Source organism: Hyposmocoma kahamanoa, unplaced genomic scaffold (genome assembly GCF_003589595.1).
Source record: "Hyposmocoma kahamanoa isolate Upper Pololo Valley unplaced genomic scaffold, ASM358959v1 67, whole genome shotgun sequence".
Classification (NCBI taxonomy): domain Eukaryota; kingdom Metazoa; phylum Arthropoda; class Insecta; order Lepidoptera; family Cosmopterigidae; genus Hyposmocoma; species Hyposmocoma kahamanoa.
This window is the reverse complement of record NW_020653855.1, coordinates 7907740-7924729: the sequence shown is the minus strand read 5'-3', so window position 1 is coordinate 7924729 and position 16990 is coordinate 7907740. Positions and strand designations below refer to the sequence as shown.

Here is a 16990-nt window from a genome sequence, read left to right as displayed (position 1 = left end):
AAACACGAAAGTCTTAAAATCTATACTAACATCATCCTTTATCATCAAACTGTTAAACGTGGTTATTCTTCTTTCTGGAGACCTCCTTTATTGTCGAGTGGATCAATATGAGGTTATTCTTTATTTGCTGATTCACATTTAGTATTTTTCAGGACGCAGCAAATGCATTGATGGGCATTGTAGTCGACACTATAGAACCTTACACGCACTGGAAATCTTCGTTGATCGATGCCATCTTGAAGTACGGAGACAGGTTGTACACCACATCTCTACCCAATGCTGCCAAACCACCCAAGTTGACAGTCAACGAAGTCGTTAAAGGCTTCCATGTTACTAATTTTAATGTAAGTTTTTGTGTTTGGCTGGATGGTTACAATCTTTACTGAATACTTAATATAATACGGCGACCATGGAAACAAATCAGTAAAAGTATGGGAGTAGTTGTTGTTGAGAGTAACGGAACTCCAAAAGCATCTGTTTTTGATTGTAATAAAGTAAATTTTTTTACGAATAAAGTTTATCCTATTTGTCCAATTTCGCTTGATAAAATAACAAAATTGTATCCAATCAAGACTAAGTTAAGTTATAATGTAAAGGCCAACAAACCTGCGGAGACGGGAAGGCAGGAGACTTATAAGTTATGCTATTTCTATTGTAATAAGGCATAAATTTCAATGTTCTGATACCGACCTCGGAGCAACGCAGCGCATTTCTCTCTGCGATATTGAAGAGCATGCTAGAGGAAGATTCCAATCTGCCTGAATTCGTTGGGGACTTGCAAAGTCGCTAGTGAAACGGAATCAAATACGAGCGATCGGTGGCATGTTGACGGATGCCGCGGCATTCCAGCGGACGCTGAGTACATTGGCGGACGCTCGCGGTATCGTTAGTGTACGCTTTGCGCTGACCCTGCGTTTACAAGTATGTGCGTTTGGTGACAACGGCTCTGGTACTAAAGGTGCTTGATGGTACTATTTGTTGAGTAACTTACCTGCCTTGTAATCTGAAAATGTATTTTCATCCCCTATATGCATTTGAGGTGAAAGTGAGAAAATCAAGGCAAGCATCAAAGACTTCGACGACTTCTGCAAGGCTTTTGGTATGGTTGACGTAATAGTTCAAGGCATGGTATGGAATGTTCTGAAATTTAATGTATAAGGAAAACAGGTTTCCACAATACCGTCGCTGCTTGGTATGTATTTGATTCGTCAAAATGACGTGATAAGAAGCGCTGTATACCAAGAGCAAAGTGTTAAGTCCACATTACTAATGTCGTATTGTTTCGTACAGGTATTGTTAGACGTCGATCCCGAAACAGTGACGGGAGATATAAGAGCTGGCGAAACTGGATCAATATTAAACCTGAAACGCGGCATCAAGAAGTTCTTTGATAACGGTGTAAGTACAATAATGCTGTCCATATTCCTTATAAAGGTCAATATTTTGCGTATGACATCAAATAACGGGGCGAGAGCACTAGCAATGCCACTCAGAGTAATCGCAAAGACCTGAGAGGTACTACCACTGTATGTCACCCTGAGATACAAAGTTGACGAGTCCCATGTGCCTCTAGTACAGAAATAGGTGTTGACAGTCCTTCTCTGGACGAATTCTTTCATACACGCGGTGTCCCGTTTGAAAATGTTTGAATTTTTGAAGTACTAGAAAGAGTTGGGAGAGTCTCGAGAAAATCGATTTAGTATAATTATATTTGCACACCTAAAGGTTTTGAACAAATAGCAGCAGCTATGGTCATGGAGTGAAAGCGCATTTAGTACGTTGTTCTTAATTTTCTGATAGGTAGATTCTTATATATCTACCTTTAAACTTTCGCGTTGCATTATAGTTACATCTGAAAAAGAGTATAAACGCGATTAAGCAATTTAATACGTATTTGCACACCTAGCTATTGTCCCGGCGTTTCAGTAAGGTTGCATTGACCATGATCACGATCGGAGGTTTGACGCTACTTCTCCGTCTCGGTGGAATCTTCATCCACACTCTCTACACCTGCTAAATAATAATAGCGTTTTTGTCGTTTTTAAATGTTAGGTAGTACCTTCTCGAAAAAGGAGCCTCCTCACTGTACTACAGGACTGCGTTTTGAATTTTTTTTTTATAATATCAAGTGACGGAACAGACGAGTCGTGCGCCTGATACTATACGCCTGTCCATAACAGTTGAAGTGCCACTCAGAGCTTTAATTCGCAAAGATTTGAGGGGTGTCACTGCGCCAGTCGCCTTGAGACATAAGTTGACAAGTCACATGTGCCTGTAATTTCACCAGCACCCTTACCCTTCAAAACCAGAATACAGTAATGCTGATTGGCGGCAGAAATAGGTGAGGTGGCAGTACTTTTCTGAACGAACTCTGTCACAAGGAGCTCTAGTCCTACTATAATTCTGTACTTTACGTCAGATTTCTCAATAATAAGTAAGGTTTCAAACTATCCGCTCACGCGATGCGCTCCTCCTACCGCAAAATGGCGACTATTTGGTTTCGCAAATTAGAAAAGCATTCAGTTTAAATACAAGTTTTTATAAATAAAACTTATTATTCTGCACTGCTAAATAAATACCCTCCGTACTACCAACAAAAACATCTCAAATAAAATGCAGTAATACACCGCAAATCCTGCACTTAAAAAGCACTAATGAAATTTTTGGTGTACTTGGATAAATATGATAATATTCCGTTTGAGTGGTTCTAACGTTTACCATGAAATTACTCCTTAAAGTATAGTTTGTAAACATTTATATTCAGGGTAAACTTAAAAAAACGCTACTTACGGTATGTTTTCAATAAATAAACACCGAAATCACCAGCCCAAACAATAACACACACGATTGTCGTGACGTATTTTTGAAGTTGTTTATTTTTTTAAATGACAGACCCAGGCATTAAAAACTTTATGGTTTGCTAGAGTAGTTACCGAAATGGCAATTAATATTAGTTCTTTTACCTGTTATAACTTCGATTTCCGATAAATCGGTATAAAATCATCACCGGCACCTCTAGGTGTGGTATGCGTCTACGGCCGCATGTATCGCGTGAGCGGCTATAACTTCACCCCAGTACGCTTTCTGATCCTATCAATGAAGTACAAAAATGGCTAGGTTTTGTTTTCGGTTCACAGAAAGATGAAAAGAATGGCGTATATTTTGATAAGCTGATACGTTGATATTTATTACATCCCAGGGCACTTACGGAGTGGTCTGCGCCAAAGGTTATTGCGTGGGCATTTGGAAAGGCAATAACGAGAATACGTACTGCCTATGGGAACCGCACTTTGTGGGTCCCACGGGCCGCACTTCCCCGGCAGGAGCCGCGGGTATGGTTCTCTTCTCCACCATCGACGAGCTTGCTGAGACCTTGAGGCTGAATATCGAGGATGCAGCCAGGCCTGGGCCTAACAAGTTAGTCATTAAAATTTCATTGTAGCGCACATTAGTGCCTGAGCAAATTACGCATTAAAATCGTAGGATCAATGGCGACGGTGCCCGCGTACTTCGCAAAACGATGACCTGCCATAATTGCTTCCCTTCCGCCTGGTTTGGTCAGAATGTCATTAAATATTACTCAACGTATTGTTCAAACCTCAAAAATCCCTTTCCCCAAAATGAATGATTTTCATAATAATCCTTTTTACGTTCGTCTTATAATCGAAATGTCCGTCTACGTCCACAAACTCATGCGCACGCTTAGCTAACTTGTTGCTTTATATAATTTTGTCTTTATTTGATTTTCTTAATAATGGGACTATTTTTTCAGATCTAAGAAATTTCTTATATTTGTTTTTTCAAACGTTTGCTGGGCTCATGATTACGACTGACTGAGATGGTAAAGTAATCAACCGGTTATGTCTAATATTGATGCAAGCCACTCTATTGTGAATTACAGTTACAAAGTTTAATATTAGATAATTGGTTGATGACCTTACTACCATCTCAGACAGACCATGTGATCTGTAAAGGGACGAAACGTTTGAGAAATTTCTACCAATCAACTCGTAAGAAAATTTGACCTTAATTTGACCTTTAAATTATAAGAGTCCATGGAAAGCGTTTTAACTTTTTCTATTCAAATTATAAACGTTATACAACAAGCGGCGCATCTTACTCGTTCCTTCTTCAGATTCACAATCTCCGGTGTCAATGTGAACTGGGAGCTTTCAAAGAAACCCGAGAAGCCGAAGACGTCTGGCATGGACGATGAAGGGTATGAGTTCAAAGTCCTCACAGCCTATGTGGAATATGGCAAGGGAAGAACCATTTTGAGAGGATCAAGGCCAACGGAGCCGATCAAGTAAGTGCTTTCGGTTTCTGGATACATTTAACCTTTGTAAGCGATTACGACTACCAATAACCTTTTATGATGATGACCTCCATGTCACCTGATGGAAAGTGATGATGAGGTCGAACATGCACTCCTAAATAACACCTATTCAGTCTCGCCTGGTAAAGACCCAAGTTATACCGTTCTGAGAATAAGTTTTTCTACTTCCGTGCTTCAATCTGCCAATTGTAATTTCATATACCATATCCTATTAGGCGTTCTTTTTAGTTCCGAATCAAAATTCTATTGTCTATGTTAATCGCCACTGACTCGAAATTTTTTTTAGTACTATACACAGAATTATACGTGGAGCGCACTATAAGTTTCCTGAATGAATAAGAAAAAAATTTATAAATGGTCAGAAATGAATTTATTGTTTCTCAAAATAATCTCTGTTAGCGTTAATGCACTTTTTCATACGAATAAACCAATTTTGAAAACATTTATTCCACTCCTCCGTAACAATCTCTGAAACATATTTTTCATACTTTTCGACAGCCTCTTCAGGTGATGAAAATCGTTGAATTTTGCAAACCAGCTATAAATAGTCGTCTTGCATGGTGCTTTATCGTCAAAAGCAGTTTGAAACGGAGGAAGCTCCGCTGAGCTGTTAAATTACATTTAGAGAGTCGTAGATAATCCTACGAAAATTTCCACGAGTTAAATCCATGGTGATGTAGACAACCAATTTCTAAAATGACGCCACAATGTAAAATCAAGTGACAGTCAGATGAAACAAACTGTATTCCACAGTCAAAGAGTTCCATTTTCAAATGTTCTAATTACTTTTGAAATATTGTTTATGTACGTGGCTAGTTCAGGAAACTTATAGTGTATAAGTTTCAAAAAAAGAACGTCGTATTTTTGCTAATTAAAATATCAATTAGGATGCTACTTAAGCGCTATACTGCCTCCTGGTTGGTTAAATTGGCCTAAAAGACTTGCAATCGGGCCATAAATCTTTATAAGAAAAATTATTGGTATGCGGTACTTGACCAGTTCTATTTCACCTCTTAGGTTTTTTGTTTTGTAGCATGTTGGCTTTCGTCTAAATATATGAAGAGGTTGTATGGTGGAACTTTTGCCTACCTAAATAAATGGGTGAAAATTAAAAAAAAATGGGTTTGTTGTCATGGATTGAATAAAATATTCATTAAATATTGGTTGTTTCATTATTTTAGCACCTAAACACGATTCTCGACTTTAGGAAACCTCTGCATGCAACAAATGCATAAAGTACTAATGTGTTGAATGCGTAAAATGGCTCTTAGAACCGGAAGGTTGGCTAGAGAGCCGACCTCCTGCCTAGACCTCTGGCCTGGCCTGACCCCCACTTGTCAAGTATCTTAGCGCATCGACTGTACACCATAAATTGTGGCACTAAATGCCATATGCTTCGCCTGTTGTTTGTTGATTGTAAAAATTTTACCGTCAGGTTTTCACGTGACGCGCTATTACAGTCTTCTGCCAGCGCTATTGTTGGCGGGTGCATGTCCATGTTAAGGAGATCGCATCTCTGGACTTACAAGATTTTAAGTATTTTTAACATTAATAGTAGAGCTCGTTGTATAGTAGTTAGTCCATGGAAGTGCTGCCACCATAACGATTTCTGCCGCCAAGCAGTAATTGAAACTACAAACACGTGGAACTTGTCAGTTTGCCTATGTCTCAAGGTGATTCGGGTGCTATGACAGATCATCTCGGATCTTTGCGATTTAAGGCTTTTAATAAAACAGTAGAGCTCTTTCCAAGACGAACTGCCACATTACCTATTTCTACCGGCAAGTTGTAATGTAACCATTACTGCGTTCCGGTTTTGGGGAAAGGGTGCTGGTGATTACTGGCACGTGAGACTTGTCAACTTGTCTTAGGGCGCGTTCTCATTATGTGGTTACCACTGTCGTGCAGTTTAAAGTGTCTTGGCTTATTTATTTAAATGAAGTTGTTCACACATAGAACAACACAATTGACCTTCGTTCAAGACTTTTTAGCGTAACAACGACAGACTCATGACAATGGGAAAAGCTAGAACGACAGTCGTCTGACGATAAATAAAAATGTGACGACAGATAATAGCAGCTCCAAACGATTCTGTCATGCAAACGACAAGGCGGCTGCCGTGAACCGATAAATTATCGTCACGATCTAGTGGGAACAGCTAGACGTGACAGTCGTTCGACCATAAAATAAACGTCCACGACACAGTCACGACAAATAGTCGTTAGGGTAGACGCGACAGTGGTCCAACGACAAATAAAGCTTTACGACATAATGGGAACGCGCCCTTAGAGGGATGGATGAATGAAAACAGTGTACTCCAAAAGGTCTAAAGTTACCATCCGTAAGCTAACAACTCGTCGAGCGAGACCAATTTAATGGGCTTGGGCACGATAGGTCTACTGTCAGTAGTTGACGAGTTGAGTATTCGGCACGCTGTCGTGGTTGCAGCATCAAATCAATGATACGATATTAATGGAATGTCTTCAGATTTCCATAGTATATCAAATTTCAAGTTGTATCAGACTAGTAGAAGTAACAAATATTCATTTTATGATGATGATCTTGAAACACCTAAACAGATTGATCCCGATTCAAAGCCTTTAAATAAAGAAAAACCTGCTTTGAGATCAATCCATCCATTTGGGAGCTGTAATACTACAGAGAGATCGATTCAAAAAGGCTTCCCCTTTTTTGTGTCAGGTGTCAAAATTAGCTTCAAATTAATTATCAACCATAAAAAAGTTTAAAATGTTAACAGATTGACGAGATAATGAAGTCCGCAGGTCAGTTGTTTGCGGATTCACTGGCCAATCTTGGATATGAATTCAGACCAGGAGAAGACATACTTTTGCCACTCCAGGTTGGTATTTTATTAAAAAAGAGGTGCGCATCTCACCTGATGGAAAGTGACTATGAGATCAACGATGGAGCATATTCACTCACATTTTGAAAACCCCTAACTTATAGCGTTCAGGGAACAAACCTGCAGGCAAGGAATTGAACGCCATAGTCGTTCCCCATATAAATATGTAAGCGAAACTCTTCGTGCGAATTCATGGAGTGTCCACAACATACAGCCTACGTCTCGTCCCTCGATGCTGGAAGGAGAAACCGTGCAATTCCTTTGCGCATCGTGATATATTCTGGAGAATACCGATATGTGATATCGGTAGGCGATATCTTGCAGCACTATCGTGTGTCATACCAGAAACATAACTTTGCAATAGCTTTTAGTAGCAATAGAGCTTCTTGTGAAAGAGTTCGTCCAGGGATGTACTGCCACCTTATCTATTTCTGCCGCCCAGCAGTAATATCAGCATTACTGTATTCCGGTTTTGAAGAGTAACGATGCTGGTGATACAGGCACATAGGACTTCTCAACTAATGTCTCAGGGTGACGGGCGCAGTGGCAGTGCCCCTAAGATCTTTGCGATTTAAAGCTCTTAGTGGCACTGCAACTGTTATGGACAGGCGTGTGGCTTATTCGTCCCATCACTTGACATTATAGTAAAAAAAAGTTAGAATATCGTAATGACGTTACGACATGTTTTTTTACTTACAGGTATTAAAGGCATTTATACTAGGTACCAACTACATACGATACGATCTTACCTCGGTATATTCGGGCAAATTAGAGCAAAAGGATCCTGTCGATATGCCGTTCAGGTAAGATGATAATAAAACTGAAATTATATTTTAAACAATAATAAAAACTACTGGGCTACCGCTTAAGAGCTGTCACACACGGCGACTGTTAGCAGCGATGCAAACGCGATGCAAGTGCGATGCAGTCACTAATTGTCTACTTTTACACACGCTCGCGTGTGTAAGTCGGTTCCTGAGGTAGCTGCGCGGTGCGGGAGGGGTGACAGTTTACGTAACAGTTATGTCGCGCTCCACACGGGACAATAATATCAACAAGATTTTTCTGATGATATTCAATAACAAGTTGATTGAAAAATGTGCCAAATCGCTTGTTTATTCATTTTTGTAACCCCAGATAATTTGTCTGAGCTCGCATCTCTTTTTCTTTACCCATCCTAATCCGTGCTACGCTAAAGCCGTATAAAATGTAAGTGACGTTATAATATTCGAACTGGAAAATTCGCAACCATATGATCTCTAATTCGGCATTGAGCTGTGTACGTAAGTTTTTTCATGGTGGCGTTATTGGTGGTCGCATGTGAAGAGGTGAAACAGTACGAGTCTTTCGACGTTTCGGATATAAAGGTTGGTGGTAGCACGCATGGCATCCCTTCCTTTTACTTTGCGAGCTCATCTATATACGATCCATCGAAACCACATTTGAATGATCAATGACAACAATTTACTAATTTGGTAGGCACTTTTTTCAATTACTTGTTATTGAATATCGTCAGAAAAATCTTGTTGAAATTATCTCGTGTGCAATTATCGACTACATTTACTGGCTGCTTGGAAACGGGCAACACTTTTGCGTCTTCAAAAAAATAGACTATAATGTGTAGTGTAGTTGTTTTAGTTTTATTTCTAATTTTGAAAACGTTGCTTTCACTCCCGATAAATCTATAAAATATTTAAAACGTATTGTGAAGATCTTAGTGGAAGTTATTTGCACTGAACTTCTTATTTTGTCTGCACAGAGTGGCCCTAGAAGCATTTTTCAAAACATACACTCACGGCATAATTTGGTCGTCACCATATGCAGTGGCAATATGGCGAACAGAAGGTCCTCCGTCGTATTATATGTTCGAACCACATTATTGTGATGCTACAGGATTGAGAATTGATGCACTGGTAAGTTGTAGAAGAAAACTGTTAACGTTATCGACTAATTTCGTTCGTAGAATCTTTAAACCAAACCTCTCTCTTGAAAAGTTTCTCTCCCTTTCGTCCACCAATCCTTACTTCGCGGCCTCTGCAATAATATACCTGTTATTTATACAACCGGCTTTGTAGCTCATACTCGTCCAGCAATCCCTTACTTCCCGGCCTCTGCCATAATATAGCTGTTATTTTCACAACCGGCTTAGTAACTTTTACTCGTCCAGCAATCTCTTACTTTCCGGCCTCTGCAGTAAAGTACCAGTTATTTTCACAACCGGCGTTGTAACTCATCACCGTTCAGAAATGCCTTACTTCCATACATCTGCAATAATGTACCTGTTATTTTCACGACCGGCTTTGTAACTTATACTCGTCCTGCAATCCCTTACCTCCCGGCCTCTGCAATGATGTACCTGTTATTTTCACAACCGGCGTTGTAACTCATACTCGTCCAGCAATCCCTTACCTCCCGGCGTCCGCAGTTATGTACCTGTTATTTTCACGATCGGGTTTGTAACTCGTACTCGTCCAGCAATCCCTTACTTCCCGGCCTTTGCAATAACGTAGCTGTTATTTTCACAACCGGCTTAACAACTAATACTCGTCCAGCAATCCTTACTTCCCGACCTCTACAATAAAGTATCTGTTATTTTCACAACTGGCGTTATAACTCATACTCGTTCAGCAATGCCTTGCTTCCATACGTCTGCAATAATGTACCTGTTATTTTCATGACCGGCTTTGTAAGTCATACTCGTCCAGCAATCCCTTACTTCCCAACCTCTGCAATAATGTACCTGTTATTTTCACAGGAGGACGGTGCCGCATGTGTTACCACGCATACGTCGCCGAAACTAATGGCTCACTCGTAAGTGTATAATTTGTTTTGTTTGTGTATAATTTTCTTAAGTTCTACTAGCAAATGTCGCCGTTCCGTCAATGTGACCGTCAATATGCGGTATCTAAAACTAGGGAGGTGCGGAGAGTGACCATTCTCGTTTCTTTTTTATTCTCTGTTTTGATCTACTGCATTTTGCACGTGACACAAATATAATTATTTTAAAATCCAACTTCAACTTCCTAGGTCAGTAGTTTCGGTCTACGAAGCACTAAAACCATTTCCGGAAATCCGGAATTCTGAACAGTAATTAATTAATATTTGGTGGTTTTAACAACTCTATGTCGCTTCTTGTAGCTATATCTATACATGTATCTATACACCTTTTTCCGATCATTGTTTGTCATTTACAATATTTATTCAAATATGAAAGATCAAGACAACCTGCAAGAGCTTAACCACATTTGCTCACTACATCCGATTCGCATTTGTTACGAATCCGAGACTATATAAACTAGAAAATCTTTTGACCTCCATCTCACCTGATGGTAAGTGACGATGAGGTCTAGGATATAGCATGCACACCTGAATAATGTCTATCCACTCTCGCCTTGAGAAGGTCCAAGTTATAGCGTCCGGGGAGCAGGGAATTCCGCTCCCTAGCCGCTCGCCATACAAATGTGGAAGCGGAACGCTTCGTGCGAATCCGGGTAATATCCACAACATAGGGTTGGAACCCCCGCCCACGTCTAGTCTCCCGATGATGGAAAGGGGAATGCGGAATCAAATTATGCAATTCCATCGCACACTCTCCGTGATATATCCTGTAGAATATCGGTAAGCTGGCAACTCTACGGCGGTGTTCAAGGCTCTGCAGCTTCGCCTCTACTAGTTCCGAGTCACCTATAAGCCTCTTAGCACGCTTGTCTATTGAATCCAAGGTGGCCATTTGGTATTTAGCAGAGCCATCCCATAAGTGGCAGCAGTACTCCATACACGACCGGACTTGTGCTTGGTACAGCTGAAGCAACTGTCCCGGAGTGAAGTATCGCCTCACCTTGGAAAGGATGCCAAGCTTCTTGGCTGCATTTTTGGCCATGGATTCAACGGTATAGGTATATCACGAAAAGTCGGGAGTCAGGTGAAAGGGACTCCGTTTAGTGGAGAAAAGACACGCCTGCGTTTTGGTAGCATTAAATTTGATAAGATTGGCATCGCCCCAATCGGAGACTGCCTTAAGTGTCAAATTCAAACAACTAACCATGGACTTCGCAGAGTTCTAAGTACCTCTTTTTGACGTATGCGAACTGGCGCCATAGTGCATCCAGTGTGAGGTAAAGAAGGTGATAGGTATCCTGCGGCATCTAGACGCGAACTCTCTGGAAAGAGTAAGGCGCAGAGATTCGCCTTCTCTTCCGCAGTATGGGCCAGCGAGCCGTCTGGCCTCAGCAGAGATGGTAATGAGTGGCTACTAAAGTTTTTTTCGACCGCTTTGGCCAGGGACCAAAAGGACTTGCTGCCTGCTGGAAAAGAGGCAAGCTTGACCCATGGTCGAACTTGGCCCTGTGTAACACACTTTTGCTCTTCTTTGCGGCTTTATTAAAGGCTTTCTTCAGATTCTGAGTATTCGGAGCTTTGCGTAGTCGAGCATCTGCCTAAGCTTGGTACGCAGACTGTTTTTGTGCTTCAACACGACTACAGTCAGCGTTAAACCATGGACGAGCTTGGGGTCCATGGGTACATCGAAGTATGGTACATAATACTCCATGCCCAATCATAGGACCTCAACTACAGCATCAGCACAGCTAGACGTATCTCCTGAAGTAAAGCAAGCCTGCCAGGGATAGGACGCAAATAAGTGGCGCATTTCGTGTGTGTGTTGGTTCCACTGAAGTTTTTGATTTTCATTCGGAACTGCAGCTTGATTTTGCTTGCCTCTCCCGATCGGAAACTGCGTCTCTTCCCAGTCGAGGCGCATAATTGCAATTCACAAATTTCTAATCGGAGCAATAGCTGATTTAACTCACAAATTAGAAAGATATAGTAGGAAACAGATTCATCTTCTCGCTCGGAAACCCATCTGATTTCGAGACTCGAATGGGCTACCCGATCGACCTATTCCGATTTAGAATTAAAACCAGCCTGCTGATACGAATCCAACCTAGTGCGTAAACGCACTAACGGGCTTCACTACCTCGGATTTCTGTCCTGCACACACGTGCAATTAGGGCAATTTACAATCTAGGCCCCAAAGTATCTTTGAGAGTTTGAAATTAACATTCTTATACTAGCCTCACAGTACATTTATGAAAATGTAATTTATGTTAAAAGGAATAGTAGTTTCTTTATGAAAAATAGTGACAGGCATAATATTAATACGAGGAATAAAAATAAACTAGCTTTTCATGATGGTCGTCGTCACAAAGCCAAATAATCATTTAAGGGGCAATGTATACGCTTCTATAAAAAGATTCCGGTTGATATACAAAATTTGCCTTTCACGAGGTTTAGAACTATAGTGAAACAAAAACTTTATACTAAAGGTTATTATACAACTTCTGCGTACTTGGATGACACAAATCCGTGGTATTAACCCGTTTAGCTCATGGAGGTAGTCTCGATCTCTGATGTTTCAAATTAAAAAAAATATATATTGTAAATGTTTAATGTGTACAAATGTTATTTACAAAGAGCAACCCCTACAGTTTCTTGCTCATTCTTCTCAGGGGAATCTGCCTTACGAATGATCGGTAGAGTTTAACCATTGTGACGATTTCGAATGTAATAATGCTTACCTATGAAATAAAGATTATTTTGAATTGGAATTGGAATTTGAACCACAAATTACACCCAAACTCACGAGAGAAATAAATGTAGACCATACAAATATTTCTCCCGGCCCGGGAATCGAACTAGGGACCTCTGCGTGGCAGTCCGGCATGGTAATTCGGCCACGGAGGCAGTTAAATTATTGAATTAATTAATTGATTTTTTTATAAAAAGTTATAATTGTCTGAAATTGGGTCGCGTTTTGAGTGTTCTGGGGTATCACTACACTTGTTACCGCGTAAATGGCTCGAGCCGGTCAAAAAACTCGGATCGCCGACGCAAAATGGCTGATGTCTTTTTCATTCTCATTACATAGACATGCTATTCTTCAAATTCAAAACTCAACGATAGATAGCACAATATTATATACGATATGAAAAACAATAAAACTTTGGGCGAAATCCCGTTTTTACTCTTCAAGCGCAATATCGGGCAATTAAAACTTAAAATATTATTTGTAGACCCTTTTTTAGTTATAAAATAAAGGGTTAATCATTGGTTGTTTATTAATAATACTCAAAAGTTCACATCAATGGCGGTTACGTGTTTACGATTTTAGCCGACGAAGTTTTATTTCATAAGTTTTTTTAAATTAATTTAGTTAGCTTCCCAAAAATGTTTCTTTGATTACGCCATTTTGAAGTGCTAAATATTTTAATTTTATTAAGAGATTTAAATGTTATGATAATTATAACTTTGTTTTTAAAAAATGCTTACCTCAAAAGTTTACTTATCGGCTTTTTTATATCTATTCATATTTACCAAGTGTTATTAAATTCAGTTAACGGAAAATGCGCGAAACCAGATATACATCCCCTAGTTTGCCACCCTTTGCGGGGGAATATTTTCTTCAAATTTATATGAGACTACTGCTGAAATACTCTCTTTCAAATAAAAAAAGAATCATCAAAGTCGGTTCATAAATGCCGGATTAATCAACTGGAGTGTAACATACTTACTTCGGTGGCGCAGTAACCCGAAGTGGGTCTTGGCCTCCGACACCAGATTCTGCCATGGCTCCCGGTTTGGAGCCTGCTCCTTCCAGCCCCTAGCACCGAGGTTCTTGAGATGTTTCTGGACTTCATCCCTCCAGCGGTACCTGACACGTCCGAGCTTTCGGCGTCCTTTCGGTTGACCCAAATAAGCTCTCTTCGCGGCACGATCTTCTCCCATTCTCTCAACGTGTCCGAGCCACTGGAGTCTCGCAGCTTTAGTTTCAACCACAATATTAGATCTTCAATCTTAAGGTTTCCTTGCCCTCCAGCTCTCATCATCTCCATGAATCCGTCCCACAATTTTCCGTAGCATACACACAAAAAAATAAAGGCAAAAGTAAATAGAGTCAAACATACAGAATAGAGATCCTCCTACTGTTTTAAAGTCGGTTAAAAATATAATCCTGTATAATAACAATCTGCCTTCCAGCTACCTGCAAAACACACCAGGTCCGGAACGATTTCGGCGCTCCTTCGACATCTACGGAATGTCGATCACAGTGACGCCATTGAATAGGCACGCAACGCCTCCACCGCTACTTACTAAGCCACTGCCTATGGTACCTGCTACCAGCAAGGTACGTATAAGGTTTCTTCATAGAAAACAATAGTATATTGGAGGTTAGGAAAGTGGACTGTATACATTTTCATGAAATTTGTTTTGATGAACACCTTATCCTATGTCCATCTATCTGCCTTGCGAGTAAGAATATCAGTCGAATCACAAAATCGAAAATTGAATGAATAAAATGTACCGATACGTTGTCTCCCACACCGTACCGGCCCTATCAATGCGCCGCGACCGCCATCCGGCCAATCGGAGCCCCTGAATTATCCACGTAAATCTACTCTTATTTGCTCTGATCGGCCAGTCGCGTCTCGGTCATCCTTATCATAAGACAAGTAGGGTAGACGGAGCGTAGGGTTGTCACATTTAATTTTTTTTATTAACTGCCTCCATGGCCGAACGGCCACCAACTCTGCCACGCAGAGGTTCCGGATTCGACTCCCGAGCCAGGAGAAATATTTATCAGAATCGTATTAAATCGGTCAGAAAAACATTTATGTCCATCTGATGATTTTTCTGACCGGCTCAAGCGGATACACAAATGTGGTGACTCCCTTATCACGTCGACACTTTTAAACACTTCTACGATTTTTGTGACGTCAGTTCTTGACCATAAATATTGCGTAACAGTAATGACTAGGGCTCGGATAAATATGCAGTATAAACTACAAGATATGTACATACAATATGGGCAAAAAATCTTAAAATATGGAGACAAAAATAACTGTTTTCACATAGACTATGCTTTATTATAAAAAAATGAACTAATTTTATTCCACTTCAACCTAATTTTCGGTACTGTTGTTGTTACAATACACAATTACATGTTTTTTTAAATTTTCAAAATTAAAATTCCGTCTTTTGGTCAGAACAAAGCTTTGTACTGGCTGAATGACCTTCCGACGTCACTGAATGTGACTGGAGCAAACTTCAATTTGCACAAGTCCGCAAGTGAGTAGGTCACGTCCAGGTTATCTTCTAATCTTCCGCACAATACACTGTTAATTTCTTATAATGTATTTTTTTTAATCAAATAAAATATCACGTAATATTGAAAATATGCATTATTGCAAATTTCATATAGAAATGCGGTCTAAACCTGTAAATATGGAAAAAGTCACTTTTTTACTCCACATATCATTCTTTATGTAGAAAATAAATTAAAGAACGTCAGTTATTGAATAGTAATAATAACTGACAATAGTAATAACGTATTGTGGATTCAGTTGTAATTTAGTTTAAATCATAGTTATGCTTTTACTGAAGTTCTGGTTAAACAGTGTAACTGTCTGTTATCAATGTGTTATGGTATCTGTGCACAGGTAGACGCTTTTGGACGCAAGCGTCGTGCTGATGAAAAGTCACGTCACCACCCGCCAGGGGATATTTCGTGTGTTGAAGCGAATTGGGCCACAGTTCAGAGAGATAAGGAGCAAAATCTTTTCAAGGGTAAGTTGCATGACAAAACTAGCTACCGGTATGAAAAATACACGTATTGTTCGGGTTATTGTTCCATTTAGTAGCAGTTGTTAGCAAATTCTCAAGTCAAGACTTGGGTAAGTAAGGTAGCATTTAAGGCACGAAGGGAAACAGCTTAATACAATTCACTTTCAATCATTTATTTCCTTTTAAGCAAGTAATATACATGATAGTTCGTTACTAAATTACATAATAAAAGAAGACAGTTAGTACATACAGGTACCTGTATAAATTAACAACCTTTATATACGGCACCCACAGTATTCACAGTATTACCTCTATCTAGGAAATTCGAACACACTTACAAAAAAATGTCCCAAGTCAACCTATTTAAACGTAGTGACATGTAAAGGAATATGAAAAAGCTAAAACGTTGAATTTAAATTGTAATATCATCGCAGTACCGTCTAATTTTGCTTGCTTCGCTGTCAGTCGAACAAACCAAAACTAAAGTGTGAATGACGCGCTGTATACGATTTTAACGCCCTATAAGTTCGGACACTTTAGCGCGGACCCGACGTCCATATAATTGTAAGTCAGTGTTTGTGACCATACCATCAAGCTTCACTCCACCACCGTTTTGGTGGGTTAACAGACTGCGATTTCATTGGTTAACGCTTTTGGTAGACCGATTGGCATTTCTTTTAGAAAGGGATTTAGATACTTTTAAATGTTATTATTGCTAAACTGACATACAGAAAAGACATCAGGCAGGCATTAATTTAGACGTACTTTTAAAAAAATATATAATTAATATAAAAAACCTTTCAATTATAATAATAAGTTCGAATCGATAACGTGCTTAAGGTATGACAATAATCGATACAAGTTCTAATTTGTATTCGTTACGCTAACACAGTAGAGCTAATTGTGCAAGAATTCATTCTCAACCTTACCTATTTCTGCCGCCAAGCAGTTCTCTTTTAAAAACTCCGCCCAAATTTGTGAAACAATTATATGCCTGAAGTTCGCGTGACATGCGACAGGAGATGTTGAATTTTGCGCATTAAAGTACCAAATTCATTTTAGCGGAATAACTCTAAAATTAAAGGGATTAAAAAAATCCGTAGTGACAGTTGTCGATCATGCATAAATATAATTAATTATCTAATTTTTGTCCTAATAACCTGTAGCATTTC

At 39.6% G+C, this 16990-nt stretch overlaps 1 protein-coding gene across 1 annotated transcript in view; it reads left to right on the top strand.

The window, feature by feature from the left end:
- LOC113232197 overlaps positions 1–16990 on the top strand; it is a 74712-nt gene that overhangs the window by 41401 nt on the left and 16321 nt on the right. The window contains exons 33-43 of the mRNA XM_026466841.1: positions 153–344; positions 1291–1398; positions 3200–3417; positions 4136–4306; positions 5772–5868; positions 7095–7196; positions 7899–8002; positions 8959–9112; positions 9955–10010; positions 14235–14382; positions 15695–15821. Coding sequence (XP_026322626.1) covers positions 153–344; positions 1291–1398; positions 3200–3417; positions 4136–4306; positions 5772–5868; positions 7095–7196; positions 7899–8002; positions 8959–9112; positions 9955–10010; positions 14235–14382; positions 15695–15821 — 1477 coding nt within the window. The remainder of the gene's footprint in view (positions 1–152; positions 345–1290; positions 1399–3199; positions 3418–4135; positions 4307–5771; positions 5869–7094; positions 7197–7898; positions 8003–8958; positions 9113–9954; positions 10011–14234; positions 14383–15694; positions 15822–16990) is intronic.